We start from the raw sequence: 25,415 nt of genomic DNA, 5'->3' as shown, positions 1-25,415 counted from the left end.
TGTTTCTTTTTGCTTGGAACTCTTAGAAATCTACCTCCTCAGTCATGTCCTGTTCCCCTTCAGGGCAAGGCTAGGTTGTACTCATTGCTGAACACTACATGGTGCTTGGTGTGTGGCTGGTGCCAGTGGGAATCTGCAGGATGACTGAAGCTCACTGGGTCTCACAAAGGGTATACCCAGTCCTTGGCCTTGTTCCATTTCAGAAGTGTTCTCAAGAGGTAACCTATGGCTACCAAAGAGGACCTGGACACATCACACCTGAAGATTGCCTTTCCTCCCAGGTTCCCATGGAGACTGAATGGAGTCTTGCCTTCTCTTTGCTGCTCCCATTATGTTCCAAGAGCCTCCAATATGGGGAGTCCTGGCCCATCCTGAACAACTCTGAAATGCCCTTCTCTATCAGGCTTGGTCTTAGAAGGAAAACCAAGTCAAGGTCTGCAGAAAGCTGGAAAGAAAGTTTGTTGATTCATTCAACAAACACTGGCAGGTTCAAAGCACTCTGCAGGCACAATAGTGATCAAGGTATGAGCCTTTATGTCAAAGAGTTGAGAGCAAAGGAGATGTGCACAGGGAAGAGGAGAGAGCACAGTGAGAGAGCAGTCAGGCCATGAGAAGAGTTCTGATAAAAGGGTACTAGATTCGGAGGGAAAAACCACTTCTGGCTGAGTCAGGGCTACAATGAGTGTGTGCATGGGCACATATGTTCATGTGTATGTGCACGTGTATTGCCACGGGGGCCCTTTCTGGATGGTGCACTCTTGTCCTGGACTGCAGTCTTGGCTCACTCCTCCATGGCAGCTGGTAGGAATCCAAGGCAATTTGCTTTTTGCTATTACTTTACTTCAGGGGTACTTACCTTAAATAGTAGTTGTATTGCTGAGCATGTGCCCAAATGCTGGCCCTATAAATCAATCCTAGTTTTATTGTGATTTCTGAGCTACTTCATCTTCCTGAGGGACAGATTCGAAGCTGGTGGTGGTTTTCTAGAGAGCTGCATTTGGAGTTTGCTGCATCTCTCAACCCAGATGTCCCCTTTGAGGGGTTAATGATCTGTAAACTCATAATACAGATACTGATATCAACATTACCTCCCCTCTGTAAAATGATGTTATACCCTACAAATTTTTTTTCACATAGTTCTATTTAAAGGTAGGTAGGGTTGGTGGGTGGGACCTTGTGGAAGTTGCTATTTCAAGGAACTCATTTGTCAGGAATAAAAAGCCCTTTTGTATTCCAGATTAAAGCTTCAGGTGTTATTCTGTGCCAACCTTTAATGGATTCTCTGAAATGCATGTATTTCTGTCCTACATGCCTAGGTCCATTCCTTGTCTCCTTGTGCAGTACCAGCTGCCCCTGCCTGTGTCTCTCTCTTTTCTTTTTTTTTTTTTGTTGACTGGCCGTGGGGCTTGAACTCTGGGCCTGGGTGCTGCCCCTGAGCTCTTCAGCTCAAGGCTAGCACTCTACCACTTGAGCCACAGCACCACTTCCAGTTTTCCAGTGGTTTTTAGAGATAAGAGTCTTGTGGACTTTCTTGCCTGGGCTGGCTTTGAACCTCGATCATCAGATCTCAGCCTCCTGAGTAGCTAGGATTACAGGCATGAGTCACCAGCACCTGGCTCCTTTGTCTCTCTTGAGTGTTTGTTTCCTGAAGTATGGGCCACCTGGTTGGGGGAGGGGGGACTTGGCAGATTATTTTAGGTAGCTCTGAATATATGTTTTGTACTTCACTAAGTATACATACTAGAAAAAATACGACTTTCATATCCTTCCATGATTTGAAATAAGACTCGTATAAGAGAAGACTGATTTTAAAAAGTCAGTTATTATGGCTGAGAAGGTGGCTCAGTGGTAGAGTGCTGGCCTTGCATGCCTGAGGCCCTGGGTTCAATTCCTCAGCACCACATAAGCAAAAAGAAAAAAGCCGGAAGTGGCGCTGTGGCTCAAGTGGTAGAGCACTAGCCTTGAGCTGAAGGGCTGAGGGACAGCGCCCAGGCCCAGAGTTCAGGCCCCACAACCGGACCCAAAAAAAAAAAAAAAAAGTCAGTTATTGGCCAGGTATGGTGGTGCACAGCCAATAATCCCAGCACTTGGGATTATAGCTAAAGCAGGAGGATCAGGAATTCAAGGCCAGCCTGGGTTACATAGTGAATTCACGATTAGTCTAGGCTATACAGCACAGTCTTTTATGCACCCCTACCCTCCCATTAAAAAAAAAGTTGTTGAAAAGAACAAAATTGAGTGGTATGTGAGTATGGGTACCCGGGAAAGATGGGATATATGAAACACTGGAATGCCTACGATTTCCATCACATTAGGGAACCCAAAATGTAAACATCCACTTTTCAGAAGAGAGAGCAGCTGCAATTTTGCAGCTAGCCCCAATCCTTTCTGCTCTAAATTCTGTTGAAGAAGTAGATAAGAGACCTGCCTACTACCTAAGGCTGGGGAGAGGAGAGAATCTCTGAATGGCCCTGACTCAGCTTCAGAGAGACACCAGCTGTCCGGGAGCTAAGGCTTAGCTTGTGTATAAGACTAACCATGCACATGACTCCTAGGCCCAGTGGCATCTCCAGGCAGATCCCACTGAAGGCTTGTTGCAAGCTGGTGGGCTCACAGGCTGAATTGTGCTATTTGCTGGGTTTCTGACCCTTGCTGTTTGACCTATGGCTTTGAAGCATAGCCAGAGAGCCAATCCTGTCTGTTTAGTTCTTACTGTTGTGTTGAAGGAGATCAAGGTCCCTAGAGAGTGTGTTTCTTGGCTTGGCCTAGAACCAAACTTTTGGAGGCTTTATTTAGGTTGCAGAAACTTAGGCAGAGTTGGCCAAGGCTTATCTGTAGATACTACCATAACGTCCTGATGTCTTTGAATTAGGAGTCTTGGGCTGACAAGTTTTCAGCTTGTGTAGCTTGTGTAAAACACCAGTCATGAACAAGCCCACCAAAGGCTGCACTTCATAAATTCTAGCTGGAAAGGAAGAGGAGACTATGCCACCCAGAAGACAGTTCTCTATGCTAGGGACTGGCTAGGGAACTACTAGGTAGTTCTAGAGCAGAAACATGTAGGCCCTCAGAAGAGGGGGTAGGGGGAGAGGGAAGAAGTCTTAGGTGGATGGTAACTGAGCAACAAGCCTCCTGTTAGTAAAACATGAAGGTTAATTTCACATCATTAAACTATCTGACTCCTTCACCTCATCCTAGCCTAGATGGGCATTTCTGTTTGTTACCTTTTGGGGGACAGATCTTTCTGACTTGTCTTCCCCTCAAACCACTCTTCAGGATTGGATTATGAGGTAAGGTCTTGGGGGAAAGGCCTCGCCAAAATGGATTAATTCCCATAGGGGCTAAGGGTCTTGCTTGTGTTATGTTGAATTCAGGTTTCTTTGGTGTTGTTCTTCCCCTTTGTCCCAGTCCATGCCTCTGCAGTTAAGCTCACAGTGTACTCCTTGTGGCACTCCTTGGCACTCCTTGTGTGCCAAGCCCTCAGCTCCATCTTTGCTTGGGGTAGAACAAGTGTGGAATGGGATGCACTAGCCCCAGAGAGGAGAGCAAGTATGGAGGACATCATGGGCCCAACCTTGAAGGCCTGGGGCCCTGCTGCTGTCTCTGATCTTGTACCTGATGTAGCTGGCACTATGCACTCTGTGTGCCTCAGAGGTTAAATGGTAATACCTACTAGATTCCTGTACTTGTGAAGCCAGTGGTAAATAACTTAGGCCTTTCCCTAACGCTGGGGGCCTGTATTGGCTTTCTAATGCTGCTGAAACAAATTTCCACAAACTTAATGCCCTAAGACAACAGATTTAGTCTCTTATTTAGAAATTTTATATGAGTGAGAATGGGTATGTGTGTATGTGTATACACATAGAAGTCTTTAAAGGGCTAGCACAGTTTCATTGGTTCTAGAGTGAAGGAATCACTTTCTTGGTCTTTCCTAGCTTCTAAAGCCCTCCTGCATCCCCTATCTTCTGGTCCCAGCCTCTATCTTTTGAAGCCAGCAGTGTCCCATCCTCCCTACCATCATTATTACATTGCCTCTTAACTAACCCTAGCCCTGTGCTCCCTTCTTTATTTTTAATTATTTGTTTGTTTGTTTGTTTGCCTTGTGCCAGCACTGGATCTTGAACTCAGGGCCTGGGTGCTGTCCCTAAGCTTTATTTTTTGCTCAAGGCTAGAGCACTACCACTTGAGCCACAGCTCCACTTCCAGTTTTTTTTAGTTAATTGGAGATAAGAGTCCTACAGACTTTTTGGTCCAGGCTGGCTTCAAACTATGACCCTCAGATCTCAGACTCCTGAGTAGCTGGGATTATAGGTGTAAGTCACTGGCACCTGGCCTCTGCTCACTTCTTATAAAGACATTTGTGGCTATATAGAGCCCACCTGGGTAATTTTGGACTCTCCCCATCTCAAATTTAATCACATCTGCAAACTCCTCTGTGTCACAGCTTTTATAGATCAAGATGTGACCCTCTCTAGGTCAGATAACATTTCAAAGACTCTGGGGACAGCAGCCTCCAGTCGGGTCTCCCATTTGGGTTGCTAATGGGAGGAGAAGTTTCCCACCTCGGAAAAAAGATGGGAAAAACCTGTGAGGACTCAGGGGCAGGTGGTCCAGCTGTGGGAAAGCAACTCTTCTCTGGAGTTTATGAGGTTTCTGGTGGCTTCATTTACTTTCCTCAATGCCCAGAAGGGATCTGTTTGAGATAACAGTTGAGCAGGTGACCCACGCTTGAAGAAGAAATCAGAGAGCAGAGAAATCATGAGAGCAGCAGGAGCACAAAATTTGGTGTTAGAGGACCAAGGTAGAATTCTAGCCCTGCAGCTTCCTAGCCATGTGACCTAGGACCTTTTCCTTATGTCTTTTTAAGTCTTCCCATTTGTCTAGCATGAAATTATAGTACTCCCCTTAGTGGAGTGTTTGAAGGCTAAATGCCTTCAAAAATGCCTTGGAAAGTAAAGATTTGGAGGACTGTGTTTCTAGGCCAGCCTGGGCAAAAAGTTAGCAAGATCCCACCTCAGCCAACAAGCTGAGCATGGTTGCACATTCCTGTCATCCCACTATGCTAGTGGCTAGGAAATAAGTACAAGGATTGGGGATTGGGGATTGGGGATTTAGCTCAGTGGAAGAATATTTGCTTGGCCAAGTGTAAGACCCCTGAGTTCAGCTCTGAAAAAAGAAAGAAATCTTCCCAGTCAATAAGTATAAGGATCAAGATCAAACTTGGCCTCAAGTAAAAATACAAGACCCGATAATAATTAAAGCAAAAAGCACTTGGACCTTGGCTCAAGTGATAAAGTACTTGGAGACCTTGAGTTCAAACCCAGTAAAGGCAGGTGTATATATATAGTGTTGGCCTTGGGGAGGAAGGGTGTGATGCAGATGCTGTCAAGACCTTACCAAATCACTGCATGTAAGCAGGTGAGGGTGCCTCTGCAGGCTGTGTGGCAATCCAGGGAGACTTGAGGACATGACCAGATTTCAACTCTGCCTTTAAGGAGAGGTAGCATTACCCAAGAAAAGAGCTAGGGCAGAAGGGTGCATTAGGTGGCAGCAATAGAACTGCATTCAGAGGCCACTTTCTCCTGACATGTTGGGAAGGCAGCGATCTCGACGTAGGAGATTGGAAAGGTAGGGAAGGTACTGGCCCATTGCAGGTGTAAAGGAAGTGATGGCATCTATGAACTGTGGTTATGGACCTGATATCTTTTTTTTTCTTACTGGATTATAAGTCACATGAGAGCAGGGACTGTGGTCTGCTTTTTTCCCGTTTATACTTAAGGGCCTAGTGGGCATTCAGGATCTTTTGGATGAATAGAGAAATGAACAAATCATTCAGACCAATTTTGCAGGATTCACATGAAGGCCTTGACAAGCTTCTGGTATACCATAGCATTCTGAGAAGATTGGCCCAGCTTTAGTGGGTAGACGGGGGGAGTGAGAACTTCGGAGAGTGCTTGCCACCACAGAGGGAGGGTAGAATCCAAGGAAGAAATGTAAGAGATTAGAAAGGAAGCTTCAGAATGTGGCTGAGGAAAGGGAGAGAGACGAGAGGAGAGGCTAGGTGACTCCTGAGGATCCTATAAGAAAAATTGTGGGGTGCTTTCTCTGTACCAAGCACTGGATTAGTTGCTGGTCATTCCAGGCTAAGCAGACTATGATCTTCCCCCACAGAGGAGCAGGAATGCTGCAGGGAGAAGGAAGTTGCCTTGGTCTGTATTTACACCAGGAGGAAATGCTGAGAGGGTGACAGAGGTGAGCTGACACATTCTGTTGTGGAATCAAGTCCCCAGGCACAGGAAGCTCTTGTCATAAGTGACCACAAGCCTGGGACATCCATTCTCCATTCTCTCACTTTTTCTCTCACTTGATACTCTACTTCTTTAAGGGGCTGAATTTGTCACCCAGACTTAGAGGGTGACCCTTGCTGTACCTTCCCATGTAACCATATCCTACTTGTTAGGACTGATTTTCCTTTGTAAACTTTTTTGGCTAGGACCAGGTTTGAACTGAAGGTTCTTGCTCTGCTAATGCTCTACCACTTGAGCCTAGTTTTTTGTTGCTTAATTGGAGATGGAATCTCATGGAGTTTGCTACCCAGCCTAGCTTCAAACTAAAATCCTCTGGGTCTCTAGGATTATAGGTGAGAACTACTGTTGTCTGGCTCTTATGTAAACTTTTTATCTTCCTCTTTCTGTTAAATTGCCCATCAGACATGAGAGCCAGTCCTTGGTTGTCCTGTTCACCATGACCAAGTTGGCTAGGTTGGTGGATGGATGAACGGATGGATGGACGAACAGATGGACAGATGGATGGATATCAAATCAAGAAATGGGGGGATACAAAGAAACATAGATCCAGGGTTGGGAATGTGGCTTAGTCATAGAGTGCTTGCGGAGCCTGCTTGAAGCACATAAACAGAAAAAGCCAGAAGTGATGCTGTGGTAGAGTGCTAGCCTTGAGCAAAAGAAGCTCGGGGAGGGGCTGGGAAGGTGGCTCAGTGGTAGAGTGCTTGCCTTGCATGCCTGAGGCCCTGGGTTCGATTCCTCAGCACCACATAAGCAAAATGAAAAAAAAAAGCCGGAAGTGGCACTGTGGCTCAAGTGGAAAAGCGCTAGCCTTGAACTGAAGAGCTGAGGGGCAGTACCCAGGCCCAGAGTTCAGGCCCCAGTTCAAAAGAAGCTTGGGGACAGTGCCTAGCCCTAAGCTCAAGCCCCAGGACTGGCAAAAAAGAAAGAAAAAAAGAAACATAGATCCCATGGTTTCCCTCATTTGTAATAATTAATATATGTCTAAGATAGTCCTAGCAGATGAACAGAATAGCTCAATAGCTATGTGCGTATGACCATGTAAGATAATGCTAAGCAGGCTGGGAAGGTGGCTCAGTGGTAGAGCGCTTGCCTTGCATGCATGAGGCCCTGGGTTCGATTCCTCAGTACCACATAAGCAGGAAAAAAAAGCCGGAAGTGGCTCAAGTGATAGAGTGCTAGCCTTGAGCTGAAGAGCTGAGGGACAGCGCCCAGGCCCAGAGTTCAGGCCCACAACTGGACCCCCCCCCCAACCAAAAAAAAAAAAAAAAAAGATGATGCTAAGCAAAAATGAACTCCAAGATATGGAAAAGAGGTTTTTCTTTGATGTTGTTGTTTTTAATGTGATTTCTTTTTTTGTGTGTGTTCCCCCACCTCCACCCCATGTTATATCCCCTGTTGTCACTGTATTTGATTTTGGTACCCTGAGTATTGTATATACATTAATCTGAATTAGGGAAGGGAAGGGGAACAACAAAATGGTGAGACAAAGGACAAAGGGCAAACCAATGCTACAGAGATACTCATAAAACAATATGTTGGAAATGAACTGTACAACTTGGGTTGGGTGATGGGAGAGGAAAAATGGGAGAAAAATGAAGAAGGGGGTAATAAGTTTGGCAAGAAATGTACTCAGTACATATGTAACTGTAACCCCTCTGCCCATCACCTTAACAATAAAATTGAATTTTATTTTTATTTATTTTTTTGTGTCCGGTCGTGGGGCCTGAACTCTGGGCCTGGGCGCTGTTCCTCAGCTCTTCAGCTCAAGGCTAGCGCTCTACCACTTGAGCCACAGCGCCACTTCTGGCTTTTTTTTTTCCTGCTTATGTGGTGCTGAGGAATGGAACCCAGGGCCTCATGCATGCAAGGCAAGCGCTGTACCACTGAACCACCTTCCCAGCCCCTAAAATTAAATTTTAAAAAAGGTGCAGATAGGGTAGGAGATAAAAAGCAAGAGAGTAGCAGGAATATAGGTAGTTTATTTTTCTTTCATATTTTCATATTGTACAAATTTTACCTCCTTTAAAAATGTTAAAAGAAAGCCGGGTGCTGGTGGCTCATGCCTATAATCCTAGTTACTCAGGAGGCTGAGATCTGAGGATCTTATTTCAAAGCAGCCTGGGCAGGAAAGTCCATGAGACTCTTATGTCCAATTAACCACCAGAAAACCGGAAGTGGCTCTGTGGCTCAAGTAGTAGAGCACTAGCCTTGAGCTGAAGAGCTCAGGGACAGCGCCCAGGCCCAGAGTTCAAGTCCCACGATTGGGGGGTGGGGGGAAGTTAAAAGGGAAAAAAAAGGCAAGAAAATGGGCCTATTAGGATCTGGACTCCTTTCTCATACCTCCTTCTGGCTTGTATTCCTGCAGGTGGAAGCAGGGAAGGGCCTGGAGATGAGGAAACTTGTTCTGTCTGGATTCTTGGCCAGTGAAGAGATCTACATCAACCAGTTGGAGGCCTTGTTGCTGGTAAGTATCTGCCCAGGGGCCATTGGCCCCTTTAGCCAATGTCATGTTCTACAATTGGTTTTGGAGTTGGTAGATAAATGAGGACCAGACATAGATTGGTACAGCTCTGCTTAATCTTGGTATCCACTGACTTTCTGTTACTGTCCTCTGGGGAAGGCTGGAGAGGATGCATAAATTAGGGAGGGCAAACATCGCATCACTATGACCATGGCATTATATCTATATGGGGCTCTGTCCGTTGGAACACCCAGCTGTCTTCTCCATCCTGTTCTTTAGGCAGTCTCCACCAGTCAATCAAGGTGATACCTCTTTGTCATCCTTGGACCAGGTCCTTCCTCCTCCCTGAGAAAGACCTTTAGCATTATTCCAAAGGTCCTCTGTCAGAAAGTGGGAGGCAGAAGTTGTCTTTGCTTGTTGTTGTTGTTTTAATGAATAAGTTTTTTAGTGTGAAAATACTGTACAGAGGGGTTACAATTACATGAGCAAGGTAATGAATACATTTCTTATCAAGCATTGTTGCCTCCTCCTTTGTTTCCCCTTACCATTCCCCCCCCCCAAGTTGTAAAGTTCATTTTTCAACATAACATCTGTACATCTCATTGTTGCAATGGATCCATCTGTATCCCTATTTAAACAATTTGTTTTTTCCCTTCCCCTCCCCAAATTATACCAACATCAAATACAGTGAAAACAGGGGTTATACCGTGAGGGAGGGACATACAAAGCAACAAAGAAATCATCTTATAAATATGTTAGAAACAATAGCAAGAAAGAGTCCTTATCTTGGGGTTCATTTTTGCCTAACATCAACTTATCTGAGAAGCACCAAGGCTCTGGGGCATTAGACCAACCTGAGCCCTCAGCTGAGATGAAGCAATTGTTCTGAGAATCAAATCGGGTGGGAACTATTAAAATGTTTCAAGAGATAAACATACTCCACAGATTGAAGATGCTTTTGCCTTTGCAGAAAGTGCTTATTAGATGAATCTGGATATTATGCAGCGTGATTGTGGCATGTGAAGTTCTTTTCTTTTGGGTGTTTTGCAGTCTGAGACATAAGATGCTATCAGAAAAAAAAAAAAGGGAATCAGTAGAAACTTAACTCTTAGAAGCAAGGTATTCATTTATGTGCTTGCCCCAGAGTGTTACGAGACAGTCATTATTACCCAAGGGATAACTACTAAAATGTGAAGACATTTTACAATACACCAGGCTGTTTATCTTAGGATTCAAGATGTTTATTGGTTCATACAATAATGTTTTCCAAGTGAGGGATGTTGCACCCGTTATGTGATTCCTGTCTGAGCCAGTGCTTATAGCATTATGTCTATCATGTCATTAATAGTAGGCGTATTACCCTGTTTTTCAAACCATGCATCTTCACCCTTTATTGGGTTGTGAAAGTGTAGTGGGTTGAATCACCATCTTAAAAATGAAATAGAAAGTATTAGTGAGCCTCACACACAGTAAGGATAAGTACTAGTTAAGGAGATTTTTCGTTTGATGTATATATGCATGTGTCTATACACAGCCATATTATTTCTTACATATGCTGTGAGTTTGAAAAATGACTGTCTTGAAGACATGATGGCACCATACCTGTAAGCTCAGCACTTGGGAGGCAGAGGCAGGAAGATCAAGAGTTTGATTCCAACCTAGGCAATATAGAAGACCCTGTCTAGAAAAGAAAAAATCACTGTTTTTGGAAAGCTATGTATAACCTCCTTAATCCTCAGTTTCCTTATCTGGAGATGAAAATGTAATTGCCCCCACCCCTTTAATCCATGAAAGGCTGCCTGAAACTTTGAATACTATGGAATCCTGGATATAATGTTTTTTCTTTATGTATACAGACTTATGGACAAATTACAAATTAAGCACAGTAACAAATAAATAATAATTGATAATAAAATAGAACAGAGCTGGAAAGGTAGCTCAGTGGTAGAGTGTTTGCCTTGCATGCATGAGGCCCTGGGTTTGATTCCTCAGCACCACATAAGCAGAAAAGGCCGTAAGTGGTACTGTGGTTCAAGGGGTAGAGCATTAGCCTTGAGCTAAAGAACTGAGGGACAGCGCCCAGGCCCAGAGTTCAGGCCCCACAACCAACAAAAAATAAATAAATAAAATAAATAAAAAAGTTAGAGCCATACACTATAAAAGAAGTTATAGGGGCTGGCAAGGTGGCTCAGTGGTAGAGCGCTTGCCTTGCATGCATGAGGCCCAGGGTTCGATTCCCCAGCACCACATAAGCAAAAAGAAAAAAGCCAGAAGTGGCGCTGTGGCTCAAGTAGTAGAGCACTAGCCTTGAACTGAAGAGCTGAGTGACAGCGCCCAGGCCCAGAATGCCCATGCCCAGAGTTCAGGCTCCACGACCGAACCCAAAAAAAATAAAAAAAAAAAAGTTATAGAAATATGGTTTCTTTTTTCTTTTCTTTTTCTTTTTCTTTTTTTTTTTTTGCCAGTCCTGTTTATGTGGTACTGAGGAATGGAACCCAGGGCTTCATACATGCTAGGCAAGCACTCTACCACTGAGCCACCTTCCCAGCCCCAATATGGCATCTCTTGAGTCAAAATAAATACTGGTCACCCTGTAGGTGACCACAGGGACTTGAAATTGCTATTAAGGGGGAACAATAGCAATACTGTTGCCTTCTGTCTCTTTCTTCTGGAGCTGAAAAGATAAGCTGAAAGCCAGTACACGTTGCACATGCCTATAATCCTAGCTACTTAGCAAGCTGAGATCTGAGAATTGTGATTTGGGCAAACAAATCCACTTTTATTTTCAATTAACCAGCAAAAGGCTGAAAGTAGAGTTGTGGTTCAAGTACTATAACACCAGCTGAGCATCCAAGCCAAGCAAGAACTCAACGCTCTGAGTTTGAGCCAAGTCACTGATCCTTTGGGACCTAGAACAGTGTTGGGTACTGGGCTGAAAGAAGATGGCAGGCAGAATGCCTCCTAGATGTGTATGAAAGATACCTTATACACTTGGTGTTACTATAACAAAACAAACAAACAAAAAGGGTCCCAGGTGTCCTGACTAGTGGGATATATAGCTGAAAGGAACCCAAATGCCTGGCTTTGACTCACCACTCCACCTTTGGCAGGTGAACAAGACTAGTACCTCAATTATTTCCATATGCAAACTGGGTTCGCAAATAGTACTGTCATCACAGGGTTGGTGTGAAAGATTAAGTGAATTTGTACACATGCCACTTAGAACAGAGCCTAAGTGTTACTGTGACACTTATTTTCTCCGACACCAACACAAAAGACAAGTTAGGGCTCTTGTTCCTGTCAACACACCCTTTCCCTGCAGGAGGAGGAGGAGCCTTCCCTTTCTTCTCCCTCCTCCCTACCAGAGGCATGCCAGGCCTTTAGATTCCAGCCTGCCTTCTTTAGGCCTCCTCTTCTGGGCAAACATAGTAGCTCCCTCCCTGCCTTTCAGAACAGTTGAAGCCCTAAGGGCACAACTGTGAGGCTGCCCCACCCCCCAGTTTGTTCACCCTGCTTCTTCTAGATTTTTTTTAAGTGAAGGGGTGGGGAGGTCAGTAGTGGGGCTTAAACTCAGGGCCTGGGCACTGTCCCTGAGCTTGTTTTGTTCAAGGCTAACATTCTACCACTTGAGCCACAGTGCCACTTCTGGCCTTTTCTGTTTATGTAGTACTGAGGAATCTAACCCAGGGCTTCATGCATGCTGGGCAAGTACTCTACCACTAAGCTACATTCCCAGTCCCCCTGAGCTTTTGCTCTAGGCTAATGCTCTACCACCTTGAGCCACAGCTCCACTTCTGGTTTTCTGGTGGTTAATTGGAGATGAGAGTCTTGTGGACTTTCTTGCCCAGGCTGGCTTCAAACCGTAATCCTCAGATCTCAGCCTCCTAAGTAACTAGGATTACAGGGGTGAGCCACCCAAGCCTGGCTTTCTAGGTACCTTCTTGACCTGAGGGCAGAGGGACAAAGGCCAGGCCTGTAGCTGGAGGGCTCCGGAAGGGGTAGGGCAGGACCGTCCACTAAACCTCAAAGATAAGGAATCAAGTCCTCCCTCCCTAGCTGGGAGCCTAGCTTTTCTGTTCTTCCTGGTGGTCTGGAAGGAGAAACTTTCTCTCTGAGCCCTCACTCCATACTACTCCATTCCCATAGCTCCCTTTATACTCAAAGAATGACTTTGCAGTGCCAAGTGGGACTGCATGACTGTTTTCCCCTTACCACTTCCTGGTATGCAAAGGGCTGGGCATGTGTACCTAATAAGACTGTGTAAGCACAAGCATACTTAAGGCAGCACAGGAGGCTCTGTTCAGAGGTCCCTAGCTGGGGCTCACATTGGGAATAATCTTCTGGAACCTTCTTGGGTCCTTGTGGGCTCCTTACAAGTGAGATCTGGGTGCCTGGGCTGAGGTAGAGGGCAAAGGAAAGAAGAGAAAAGCAGCTACTTTGTAATTCTACATCTCCCAGACCTTGAGCAGTGGCTTGGGCTCTGTATTGTTGCCTGTGCTGGGACCACAGAGTGTGAGGCTGTTAGCCACAGCACATCCCACCTCTGCCTAGGCGCCTGCTCAGACTCTCATTCTCAACTTTGACATTAAAGTTTATTGTCTGTGGGCATCTCAACTTCTTATCTGCAAAATAGGTTAATGACACCTCCTTCCTGGGCTCCTGTGAGTTATGACCAAGGTGACAGATGAGCAAAGTGCCTTACAGGCACCCAGCCTTCTGAGGTAGGAGGTAGAGGAAGTGGGCAGATTTCTTTCCATTATTTCGAAAGACCGCTTGCTGGGGGACACAGTAGACCTGACCTGTGAGGTCAGAGCTTACCCAGCCAGGGTCTTCCTGAAAAGATCTCAGGCTTGGAAGCCAAGTCCTCCAAGACTTCTTTTTCACTATTCTCCTTGGATTAGACAGTGAACTGTGCAGCTGGACATGGTAGGAGGGAGGTGACTGGAAGGCTAGCTCATTGGCTAGTAGTACAGGGGTCAAAAGGTCAGGTACATAGTAAGACCTTGCCTCAAAAAACCAAAGGCCCATATGTGAGTCTTCGCCAGATAAAAATAGCTGCTTTTTAAGAATTAGCATACATTAGTTGTACAAGATGTCATTGTGACATTTCTATACATGTATACAATGTATCCTGATCAATCTCACCCCCTCTCCCCTCCATCCCCACATCATTCTTCCCTATCCCAGTCCCCCTTCTGAAAACAATTTCAGCCAGGTGCTGGTGCCTCACACTGTAATCCTAACTATGCAGGAGGCTGAGATCTGAGGATCACAGTTTGAAGCCAACCCAGGTAGGAAAGTCCATAAGACTTTTCTCTCCAGTTAATCTGCAAAAGGCCCGAAGTGGAGGTGTGGCTAAAGTAGTACAGAAAAAAAAAAAAAAAAAACCAAGTGAGAGCAACGAGGCCCTGATTTCAATCCTCAGAACTGGCACCAAAAAATTAAAATAAAAAATCAACAGGTTTCATGGCTCTGTTTTCATGCATGCAGGCAAACTGCTTAGACTATATTCATCCTCATGCACCCTCTTCGTTACTCCTCCCTTCTCTTGCTAGTGCCTGCCCCACTCCTAGTGGTCCTCACCTTTCCTAGTGGTGCCCTTCACACACAACAGGGCCTGAAAAAATAGCTGCCTTAAGAACCAGCCACCCCTTCCTTCTCCCCCACATACACTCAGGGGTAAGAGCAAAGGTCCTCAGTCTTATGTGGAATGTCTCCTGTCCCCAGTACAGACTTGTCCATGTGACTGGCTCCTGCCCATCATCCTCTTCTTCCCCTTTTGTAGACAGAGTGGGAAGTTCAGGAGGAAGCAGAGCGTTGAGTGCATTGAGTGTATTGAGACTGCCTGTGTAGGCGGCAGATGAGTGCTGCTTCTACAGCTGCTTCTGAGAAATCCTATTCCCTTTGTCTCCCCAGGACTGTTCCCCAACTCCATCTCCTTTATTCCCTCACAGTGAAGATTGCACCAAGGCAGGGCAAACATGGGTGGCTCTGGGACTTTGTGGCTACTTAATCCTTCCATTGGGTCCTACATAGAAAATGGTAACAATGACATCAAACCTGGGCTCTGGGGGTGGGGGACCTCTGGGAGGCTCTCTATCCTTCTACCTAGGCTTGGGAAAACAGTGTACTGACTTCTAGTTTCTGCATATAATATATTACCAGCTTCCTCTCCTTCCCCACCCCCACCCCCACACTTTCCCAGATCTCCCCAGGTGAGATCCTTCTCTCTCTCTCTCTCCTCCAAGAAGCATACTGTGCAACCTTAGAACCATTTGGTTGATATTTCTAGTCTAAGTTGGACAAGAATAGGCTGTCACACATTGTTCACTGTTGGTTCATTTTATTCAAATAGTTTATACAGTTCTCAAATTCAGGGATACAGGTCACAAAAATAGTCTCCCAAATATTGGCTCACACAGAAAGCTGGGTCAGTTGCAGAGTCAAAGTTGTACTTCTTCCTAGGCTGAGTATGGCAGCATGTGCCTGTAATCACAGCTACTTGAGAGACAGAAGCAAGAGAGTTGAGGTCTGAGGCCAGACCTGTAAAAGCAAGATACCGCATCTGAAAAACAAACTAAAAGCAAAAGGACTGGGGATGTAGTTCAAGTGGTAGATTGCTTGCCCAGCAAGCACAAAACCCTGAATTCAAACCCTAATACCACCAGAAAGGGGAGGGGGGTGGGGTGTAGCTGCAGTGGTAAACACTTATAATACCAGCTAATCAGGAGGTATAACTGTGAATAATCATGGTTTGAGTCTAGCCTAGACAAAAAGCCATCTCAACCAATAAGTCCAGCATGATGGTTTTTATCTGAAATACCAATTATGAAAACTAAGAAGGAGCTGATGCTGGTCCAGGTTGGCACTAGGCAAAACCCTAAACAACTAAACCAAGAAAAATAATTAAAAACACAAAAAAAGGCCGGCTGGTAACCTGTCTGCCTAGCAAATGCAAGGCCCTAAGTTCAAACCCCATTATCACTTTAAAAAACAAACAAAAACTTGTTCTCCTTCCACTGCATGGACCACCTCCCCCCACAGACATAAACCTAGGATCTACCCTGCCCTGTCTTAGGCTATGCCCAATTCTTACCTATAGAACACACACCTTTTCAACCCCTCTCTCTCACCAAGCCCATTCCTGCCTCCAGACCTAGCATGATCCTGGAGTGCCATTCCCCCCATCACTCACCCCCTTACACATTCATCTCCTTGGAGAAGCTGTCCTTCACCGCCCTGTCTCAGGAGGTCTTCTCCTAGTTTCCTTCATTGCACTTACTGTTATATGCCATTAGATAGTTGATAGTCTACTTGTCTGGTCTGTCTCCCCTGCTAGATGGGAAGTTGTCCACCACTGAGTACTCCAAGTCTTGCCTCATGCTAGTTGCCTTGGTACATTATTTTCATAGTAATATTGGTTACTTTTCTGTGTGCCTGGCACATTCTAGATACTTTATATAAAGTAAGGCTTTAGATCTTAACATCAGCTGACAAAGCTAAGCCTAGAAGTGGTAGGTGATCTGCTTAAAAGTTTTAAGTAGCAGAATCAGAGTTCAAACCCACACCCTTTGCCCAGCAAGGACTACACACTGAGGGTCACTTCCTTCTAGCATGGAGTGAGTCAGCAGGAGAGGGCCTGCTTTTCTCTGGACTTGGTAGAGCTTGGAGGGCAAGGAGGCCAGAAGTTAAGCATTGGCTGGGTATTTACACAGGGGAGACTTTCTCTTATGGACAAACTTGGGCTCAGCCCCATCGGAAGGAGGACAGAGGAAGCTGGACAGCAAGTCTAGCTGCTGTGGCCAGCTCAAGCTGGTGGTCAAAATTTATGGGAACTAAGGATAGCTTTGGTTTTGCTCATGTAGTTGTTCCCTCCAGTCCAGCCCTTTCATCAGATGAGTTGCTTGTGGTCTGCTAGCATGCTTCTCCTGTCTACAGCTCACTACCTCATCCTGGAGATAGTGGGGGACAGCTCTAGAGAGCCCAAATCTGACCCTTAACTTCTCCCCACTGCTGCTAGGTCTACAGGTAACCTTGTCTTAAGCTGAAGAACTCTTTCCATTCAGCCTTTAGAAGAATATCAGCCTACTCAACCCAGGCCTCTCTTCCAGAAACAGGCCCATTCCTCTCCAGTCTTCTCCATGTGGCAGGTTTTCAGACCCTGTGCCTATATGGCCTTTGGAGCATAGTTTGGACATCTTGGGAGGTTTTCTGATTGCAAAATTAATATTTACTCCTTGTGGAGGATTTATCTTTTATATTTATTTTTATTTATTCATGGGAGTCTTGTTTTTTTTTTGCCCAAGACTGAAACTTGATCTCATCCGATGCTTTTGCTCATTGGCTGTTGCTCTACTAACTGAGCCATGCCTCTAGCTCCTTATAGGAGTCTTGATTATTTATTTAGAATGGTTTTGAACTTGTGGGCCCAAGTGATTCTCCTACCTTAGACTCTTGAGTATTTGGGAATACAGGTGTATAACACCACCTGTAGATCAGTAGGTGATTTAGAAAATACAGAGACTTACCACCTGAGCCTCATTAGCCCAAGCAGTGTGGGGATGATTCTGTGTTACCATCTGCACCAGTCTAGGGCTAGGCCTATGTTATCATAGACAGATGGTCCTGTGTTACCATCTGTCACTGCCTCATTGCCACTTGAAGACCCTCGTGTACATGGTGTAGACAAGCAGGGATGACTGATAAGTTTCATTTTCATGTCAATTGAGAAAGGGCCTAAGACCACAACCACACTCGCTGGTTCATCATGGTTGTTCAACAATGTTGGCCATGGGGATGGAAAATAGGAATTTGTCATACAGGTACCTGCGCCTTTCTCTAAGTGAGAACCTGAAATATCAGGGCGTCTGAGCTGGCCTCAAGTCAGAGAATCACCTTGTTTCCTGAAAGGAAGAAACTAAACAGCTCAGTTCCCAGTCCATCCTCCTTTCCATTGAAGTGTGATGAGGAAGCTTCAGGACTCAGGCCATGAGGCCAATGTGGAAAAGAAGGGTCCTGTTAAACCTCTTATTGAGCCCTCATAGGCATGGGCTGGATGCCACCTCTGATTGGGTTGGGGAATGTCTCTGACTCCTGGGCCAGGGTCCTGCTGCCAGGTTCCTTCTCCTTGCACATGGCGTGTCAGGGCCTGTGAGAGCAGCTGCCAGTGCCCTGCCTTTGGTGGCCTTGTCTAGGCATGACTTGGACATCACAAAGTTTTAATCAGTGTCACAATCTGCTTGGGGCCTGCCAGCACTCTGTTTTATTCATTCTCAGCTCTGCTCTTCCTTCCTCTTCCTCTTCTCCTAGCCCATGAAACCCCTGAAGGCCACAGCCACCACCTCCCAGCCCGTACTCACAATCCAGCAGATTGAGACCATCTTCTACAAGATCCAGGACATCTATGAGATCCACAAGGAGTTCTACGACAACCTCTGCCCCAAGGTGCAGCAGTGGGACAGCCAGGTCACCATGGGCCACCTCTTCCAGAAGCTGGTGAGTCTCCCAGAAGGCAGTGGTTCTTAAGAGGGCCTTGGGAAAGGACTTGTGAGCCCCAACCCACTGGGCACTCTTTTTTTTTTTTTTTTTTTTGGTCGGCCGTGGGGCTTGAACTCTGGGCCTGGGCGCTGTCCCTCAGCTCTTCAGCTCAAGGCGAGCGCTCTACCACTTGAGCTACAGCGCCACTTCCGGCTTTCTGGTGGTTTTATTGGAGATAGGAGTCTCATGGTCTGTCCTGCCCAGGCTGGCTTTGAACCGTGATCCTCTGATCTCAGCCTCCTGAGTAGCTAGGATTACAGGCGTGAGCCACCAGTGTCCGGCCCACTGGGCACTCTTAAAGGCCTGAGCCATCTCTCAGAAATCTTGGTGGCTAATCAGGACTTAGACTTTATGGGGACACTTGGGTCCAGGACCTCAACTCCAAGCCTGCTGTGGTGGATCTTTGGGACTGTTTGCAGAAATACATGGATGGGCCACATGTATCAATGCTTCTGGGATCATTCTATCTCTCCCTCTATGGGAGCCCCTTGAGCCAATACTGTAATACAGACCTCACTTGAGTGGCATTCTCACCTGAGACCAGGGGGATTCACTACATCCTAGTACTGCCTCTAAAACGGAACAATTGGGTGAAGACTGCATCTACTAATGGTTGTCTCCTGAGGTCCCCAGAGCAAAAAGAATGGAGAATCAGCCTTACCTGCCACAGTAGGGAAAGGAAAGGGTACCAGCTGCGTGTTGGGAGATGCTCTTCTCCAGGGTTTCCATCATTCCCTCTCTCCTAGCTCTGCCTCTATGTTTCCTGGAGGACTCTTAGATCATACCCACATAGCATCCCACCCTAACTCCTGACAGCCTGCCAGGAGAAGCCTAGGAGTTCATTGCTGTTCTCCTCCTGTTCCTGGAGTGTGAATAGCTGGGCAGAAGGGAGCAGCATCCCCAAGTTTCTTCTTTGTCTTGAGATTAGTTGAAGTGAAGGGACAGGGCTCTGTGTAGCTCACCCTGCAGAAGATGCTTGCTTGGAAACTCATAGGCCCTCACGCTCAGCATGTTTAAAACCAGACTCACTGCCTAAAGTTCCTGCTCTTCCTCTTGTCCTTATTTCAGTGGGTGCCTGGGTCTCATCCTAGGTGCCTCTCCTTTCCCACAATGCCCTCCCCCTCCTCTCTCTTGTCCCTCATCCCCACTTCCCATAAGGTATCCCTATTTGATGTCCCTCACGGCTACATACTTTTCTATGTTTCCTCTGTCATCCTTCCTTTTTACCCCTTATTAACCTCCTGGACGCTTGCTGTGGCCTCATGAGTAGGTCTTTCACACAGGCTTGCTCCTTTCCCACCATACCCCTCAGCTGGCAGCAGGAGACTATCAGCCAAATCCTGCCCAGACCTTGCTTCTCTCTGGCCAGGGCTCTCCTTTCCACTGGCAAAAGGCCAGGCTTCCAGAAATGACCACAAAACTATATATAGTCCTCTGGCTTCTCCTTCCCCTACTCTGTGCCTCCTTACACAGGACTTTCTGTTCTTAGTTCACACTGTAGGAACTTTCTGACAAATTCATATTGTAGCTCCATCTGCCTAATATAGCCTTCCCCATCTACCTGGCTCCCTTTGATCAGTTCCCAACTTAGAAATGGCCTCCTCATAGCTGGGTGCTGGTGGCTCAAATCTGTAATCCTAGCTACTCAGGATGCTGAGATCTGAGGATCATAGTTGAAAGCCAGCCAGGGCAGGAAAGTCTGTGAGACTCTTTTTTTTTTTTTTTTTGGTCAGTTGTGGGGCCTGAACTCTGGGCCTGGGCGCTGTCCCTCAGCTCTTCAGCTCAAGGCTAGAGCTCACCACTTGAGCCACAGCTCCACTACTGGCTTTTTCTGCTTATGTGGTGCTGAGGAATCAAACCAGGGCCTCATGCATGCAAGGCAAGCACTCTACCACTGAGCCACCTTCCCAGCCCATCTGTGAGACTCTTTAGTTAATCACCAGAAAACCAGAAGTAGCACTTTGGCTCAAAGTGGTAAAGCGGTAGCATTTAGTGAAAAAGCTCAGGGACAGTGCCTAGGCCCTGAGCTCAAGCTCCACAACTGACCAAAAAAAGAAAGAAAGAAAAGAAAAAAGAAATGGTCTCCTAAAGCTGGGTGCTGGTGATTCATACCTATAATCCTAGCTAATCAGGAGGCAGAGATCTGAGGATCACGGTTCAAAGCCAGCCCGGGCAGGAAAGTCTGTATTGCTCTTTACTGCTGATTAACCACCAAAAAGTTTTTGGTTCGAGTAGTAGAGCACAAGCCTTGAGCAAAAAAGTTCAGGGCCCATGCCCTGAGTTCAAGCCCCAGGAGCAGCAAACAGAAAAAAGAAATGACCTCCTCAGAGAACCCTTCCCTATCACCTGTGCTCATTCTTCATGAATTACTTACAAGCACCTGTCTCCCCAAAACCATAAGCTAAGCTTCAGGAGGACAGACTATTTTTCACTTAGACCCCTCAAAAGCAGCCCAGTTGTCGATTCATGAATGAATGAATAAACCATAACCTTGACCATTATATCTGAGGAGAATGCAGGTGACAAGGAAGACACCTTGTGTTTTGAGAGCTCTGGGAATTTTTTTGTTTGTCTTTTTTAAGACCAACAGTGTTGTGGGGACAAGCATGGCTTCTGAAGCTGGCCATAACTGGGTTTGAATCCCAGCTCTGCCATAGACAGTCCTGTGAGAGCTTATCTCACCTTCTGTGACTCAACTGCCTCATGTAAATGAGGGTAATCATAGTTAGTAGTGAGTTAATACTTGAAAGTACTTGGGACAGCGTCTGGAAGGTTAGAAATTCATCAGTGCTCAATGTTTGGCAGTATTATTACTGCCGTTAGTTATTATTGCTGTTGTTGAGGTTGTTCAGAAGAGGCACTCAGAACACTGTACTTTTGGCCTGCCTGGAAGCAGGCCAAGCTGCTTCCCCAAGTGCAGGGATGGTGAACACCCAGACAACCCTCCCCGGTCCCAGGAGCCAAGCTGATTGGCTTGAGGGTAGCCTGTCCTCATCCCTCAGGGATGCAGAAGAGAGCATACTTAAGAGGAGAGCAAATAGCCCAGAGGACAGTGGACAGGGTCTCTTAATTCATCTTTATCACTGGAATCTCTGTATGGGTCTCAGCTGATTGCAAATTTGCCACCCCCTCCCAGCATCATGAACTGATGTCCAAGTCTTGGCGCCTGCAGGCTTGGCAGAGCCAAGGGTTGATCCAGGGCATGCTAGGCATCTGGAGGAAGTTTATTTTCAACTGAAGTCTCTGGATATTTGATTATTCATTATGGACAGAAAGAAATTAGCATCTCTGCTGTTTGTTTTGTGAGATCATTTCTGTGCTGAGCTGCTGTTTCCAGGCAACCTCTGCTTCCAAGTTAATGACCCTGGCAGGCTGGGGCCTCAAGCCCTCCTGCCTTGGGTGACTGTGCAGATGGCAGTGTTCAGGATGGCCTCTGACCTCTGCACACAGCTGGTTTCTGTTCCTGATTCACAGGAAAATGCTAGCAGAGTTAGCTGATGCCAGCCTGGGACCAGGCTTTTTTCTTCTCATGAGCATGGAGGAACCAATCATTTGTACTCTGCTCTAAGAAGCAACTGTAGAGCACACCTCTTACAGCTTGGGGCATCTATGACCATTACTCCTCTGTGAAAGTACCTAGACTCCAGTCCTGCCCCCTCCAACCTCAGGGCTCAGACATGCACTGCTCCAGCCTTGGCTTCTCCCCCTGTATCTATGTTCTTCTCTTCTCTCTAGTGTCCTTTCTCCAGCCCTGCTAGTTTTCATGAAGGTCTCAGTTTCTACTCTGGGAGGCTTGAGGCGCAGTTGATACTGCACTCAGCCTCTATGGCCCCTCGAGAGCACAAAGATTTTGCAGGGAGCAGAGTGATCTGTAGTGGAGCTCAGGGGTAGCTACTTCTTCCACACTTTAGTGGGAAGTGGAAGCCCCTAAGGAAACCTAGGAGCAGCTGAATCCCCTTGCTACTTAATTGGAAAAAAATATAACAGACAATTGTTACGCACAGTTAACAGATGTTAAACTAGGAAGATAAATTCCCCAACTTTTTTTTATCCCCTTCTTTCCCCTCGGTGCTGGAGATCAAGCTCAGGCCTTTTTGTGTGCCAGACATGGGCTCTATTAACATATTCCACTACCAGGCAAAACAAATGGATGTAATCTATGCATTTTCTCTTCAGGCAACTGCTGGTGAGACTTTGGGTCCTGTTGTGGGGCCTGAACTCTGGGCCTGGGTGCTGTCCCTCAGCTCTTCAGCTCAAGGCTAGCACTTTACCTCTTGAGCCACAGCACCACTTCCGGCTTTTTTTTTTCTTTTTGCTTATGTGATGCTGGGGAATCGAACCCAGGGCCTCATGCATTGCAAAGCAAGCGCTCTACCACTGAGCCACCTTCCCAGCCTGCTGGTGAGACTTTGGTGTGTAACCTTGTACAACTACAGTGTATACACACACACATGTATATATGTATATATACACATATGTATAATGTCTATATCTTTTTATGTTCTTTTTAAATGTGCATATATTTATCACATGTTGGTGTTACGACATATAAATCTAGTGGTGGTTTGTTTGAGACAAGGTCTTCCTATGTATCCTAGGCTGGCTGGCCTGCAACTCATAATTCTCCTGCCTCAGCCTCCTGCGAACTGGAATTACAGACATATGCAACCATGCCTGGATTAGTTCATTCATCTTAGCTTCTTTGAGTGTCTAGATTCCTGTATTGTGAGCATTTATTTTCAGCTTTCCCACTAAGAAGAGGGAAGCCATAAATATCTCCTTGGGCACATGTATATGAATGGGTTTTTTTGTTTTTGTTTTTGCTTTTTTTTTTTTTTTGTCATGAGGCTTGAACTCTGGTCCTGAGCACTGTCCCTCAGTTCTTCAGCTCAAGGCAAGGACTCGAGCCACAGTGCCACTTCAGGTTTACTGGTGGTTAATTGGAGATAAGAGTCTCATGGACATTCCTGCCCAAGTTGGCTTTGAATGGCAATCCTCAGATCTCAGCCTCCTGAGTAGCTAGGATTATAGGCGTGAGCCACTGGCACCTGGTTTATATGAAGGTTTTTAAGAGCAGCACATTCTGATAGAAGTTGTGACCTACATATATACACGTGTGTGTGTGTGTGTGTGTGTGTGAGAGAGAGAGAGAGACAGAGAGACAGAGAGACAGAGAGACAGAGAGGGAGAGTTCTGAGGCTTGAATTCAGGGCCTGAGTTCTGTTTTTTGATCAGGGCCAGTGCTTTACCACTTGAGTCACAGCTCTACTTCCCCGTTTTTAGTTGTTAATTGGAGATAAGCATTCCTCCTACCAAGGCTGGATTTGAACCATAATCTTCAGATTTCAGCCTCCTGAGTTGCTAGTATTACAGGTTGAGCTACTGATACCTGGGTATTTTTCAATGATCTACTAATCACTGTTTTGTTTTGTTTTGTTTTTTGGTGGTACTAGGCTAGCACTCTTACCATTGAGCTATACCTTAACCTTATGAGTCACATTTAAATATATTTTTATTTTTATTATCTTTAAATAGTTGTACAAATGTATTGTTGCCATTCAACAACACATTTTTAAATTATTATCTTTTTTTTGGTTTTTTTGTTTTTTGGGTCTGGTCGTGGGGCCTGAACTCTGGGCCTGGGCGCTGTCCCTCAGCTCTTCAGCTCAAGGCTAACGCTCTACCACTTGAGCCACAGCCACTTCTGGCTTTTTTTTTTTTCTGCTTATGTGGTGCTGAGGAATCGAACCTAGGGCCTCATGCCTGCAAGGCAAGCACTCTACCACTGAGCCACCTTCCCAGCCCTAAATTATTATCTTCTGTACAAAGTGTTTTTAAATAGTGACCCTTTATATGTACAGTGCATCTTTTTTTTTTTTTTCAGTCCTGTGGCTTATACTCATGGACTGGGCACTGACCCTAAGCCTCTCTGTGTTGAAGGCTAGTGCTCTACCACTTGGGCCACAGTACCACTTCTGGCTTTTTCTGTTTATATGGTACTGAGGAATTGAACCCAGGGTGTCATGCATGCTAGGCAAGCACTCTACCACTAAGCCACATTCTCAGCCCTGTACAGTTCATCTTGATCAGTATTATCCCTTCTATCATTCTCCCTCTGGATTTCATCTATCCCATTTTTACCTACTTCTTCAAGTTTCCTAGCTATATATATATATATGGGGAGAGAGAGAGAGAGAGTATTTGTAGCCACTTTCTTCTTTTTTTTCTGATACTTGGGCTTGAACTCAGGACTTTGTACTTTTTTTTCCCCCTTGGCCTGGGCACTGTCTCTAAGCTTCTTTTTGCTCAAGGCTAGTATTCTACCACTTGAGCCATAGTGCCACTTCTGGCTTTTTCTGTTTATGTGGTACTAAGGAATTGAACCCAGGGTTTCATGCATGCTAGGCAAACACTCTACCTCTCAGCCACATTCCCAGCCCCAAGGGCCTTGCACTTTTTCTCTCAACTTTTCACTCACAGCTCATGCTCTACCACTTGAGTCATGCCTCTGCTTTCAGTTTGGAGATAACAGTCTTTCAAATTTGTCCTCCTGGACTAGTTCTGAACACCAGTTCTTAGATCTCTTTGAGCCACTAGCACCTAGCAGTAGCAACATTGTTTTAAGTGAAAATAGGACTGGATTTAGCTCAGAGATAAGAGTACTTGCTTAGCATGCCTGTCACCCTGGTTTTGATCTCCACCACAAAAATAAAATCATATAAAATAGAATAAACTGGGCATGGTGGCAGATACTTACAGGCCCAGCTCCTTGGAAGGCTGAAGCAGGATGATTACTTGAGTCTGTTAACTCAAGGCCAACATAATGAGACACCCAAAGCAAACCAAAATGAACAACTGTGTACCAGTGGCTCATACCTGTAAAACTAGCTCCCCAAGAGGCTGACATCTTGGGATCACCCTTCAAAGCTATTCATAGGAAAGTCCATGAGACTCTTATCTCCAATTAACCACCAAACAAAAAGCTGAAGTGGGAGCTGGGGCTCAAATGGTAGAGCTCTAGCTTTGAGCACAAAAGCTCAGGGAGAGTGCCCAAGCCCTGAGTTCAGGCCCCAGGACTGTCACGAAAGAACAAGAACAAAAACAAATAA

The 25,415-nt window shown here is 45.8% G+C and overlaps 1 protein-coding gene across 6 annotated transcripts in view; it reads left to right on the top strand.

Annotated features, from left to right (window-relative positions):
* Abr (ABR activator of RhoGEF and GTPase) overlaps positions 1-25,415 on the top strand; it is a 207,944-nt gene that overhangs the window by 122,265 nt on the left and 60,264 nt on the right. For 4 of the 6 annotated variants that reach the window (XM_042691552.1, XM_042691568.1, XM_042691561.1 and 1 more), the window contains 2 exons: positions 8,674-8,772; positions 18,079-18,264. In XM_042691552.1, coding sequence (XP_042547486.1) covers positions 8,674-8,772; positions 18,079-18,264 — 285 coding nt within the window. Of the gene's footprint in view, positions 1-6,171; positions 6,253-8,673; positions 8,773-18,078; positions 18,265-25,415 lie in introns of all 6 variants that reach the window. The other 2 variants (XM_042691544.1, XM_042691579.1) reach the window with 1 other exon arrangement.

The sequence above is a fragment of the Dipodomys spectabilis genome, unplaced genomic scaffold, assembly GCF_019054845.1.
Source record: "Dipodomys spectabilis isolate Male_0828 unplaced genomic scaffold, ASM1905484v1 ptg000004l, whole genome shotgun sequence".
NCBI classification, from domain to species: Eukaryota; Metazoa; Chordata; class Mammalia; order Rodentia; family Heteromyidae; genus Dipodomys; species Dipodomys spectabilis.
The sequence above is the reverse complement of the archived record's forward strand: the minus strand, read 5'-3'. Positions and strand labels throughout refer to the sequence as shown.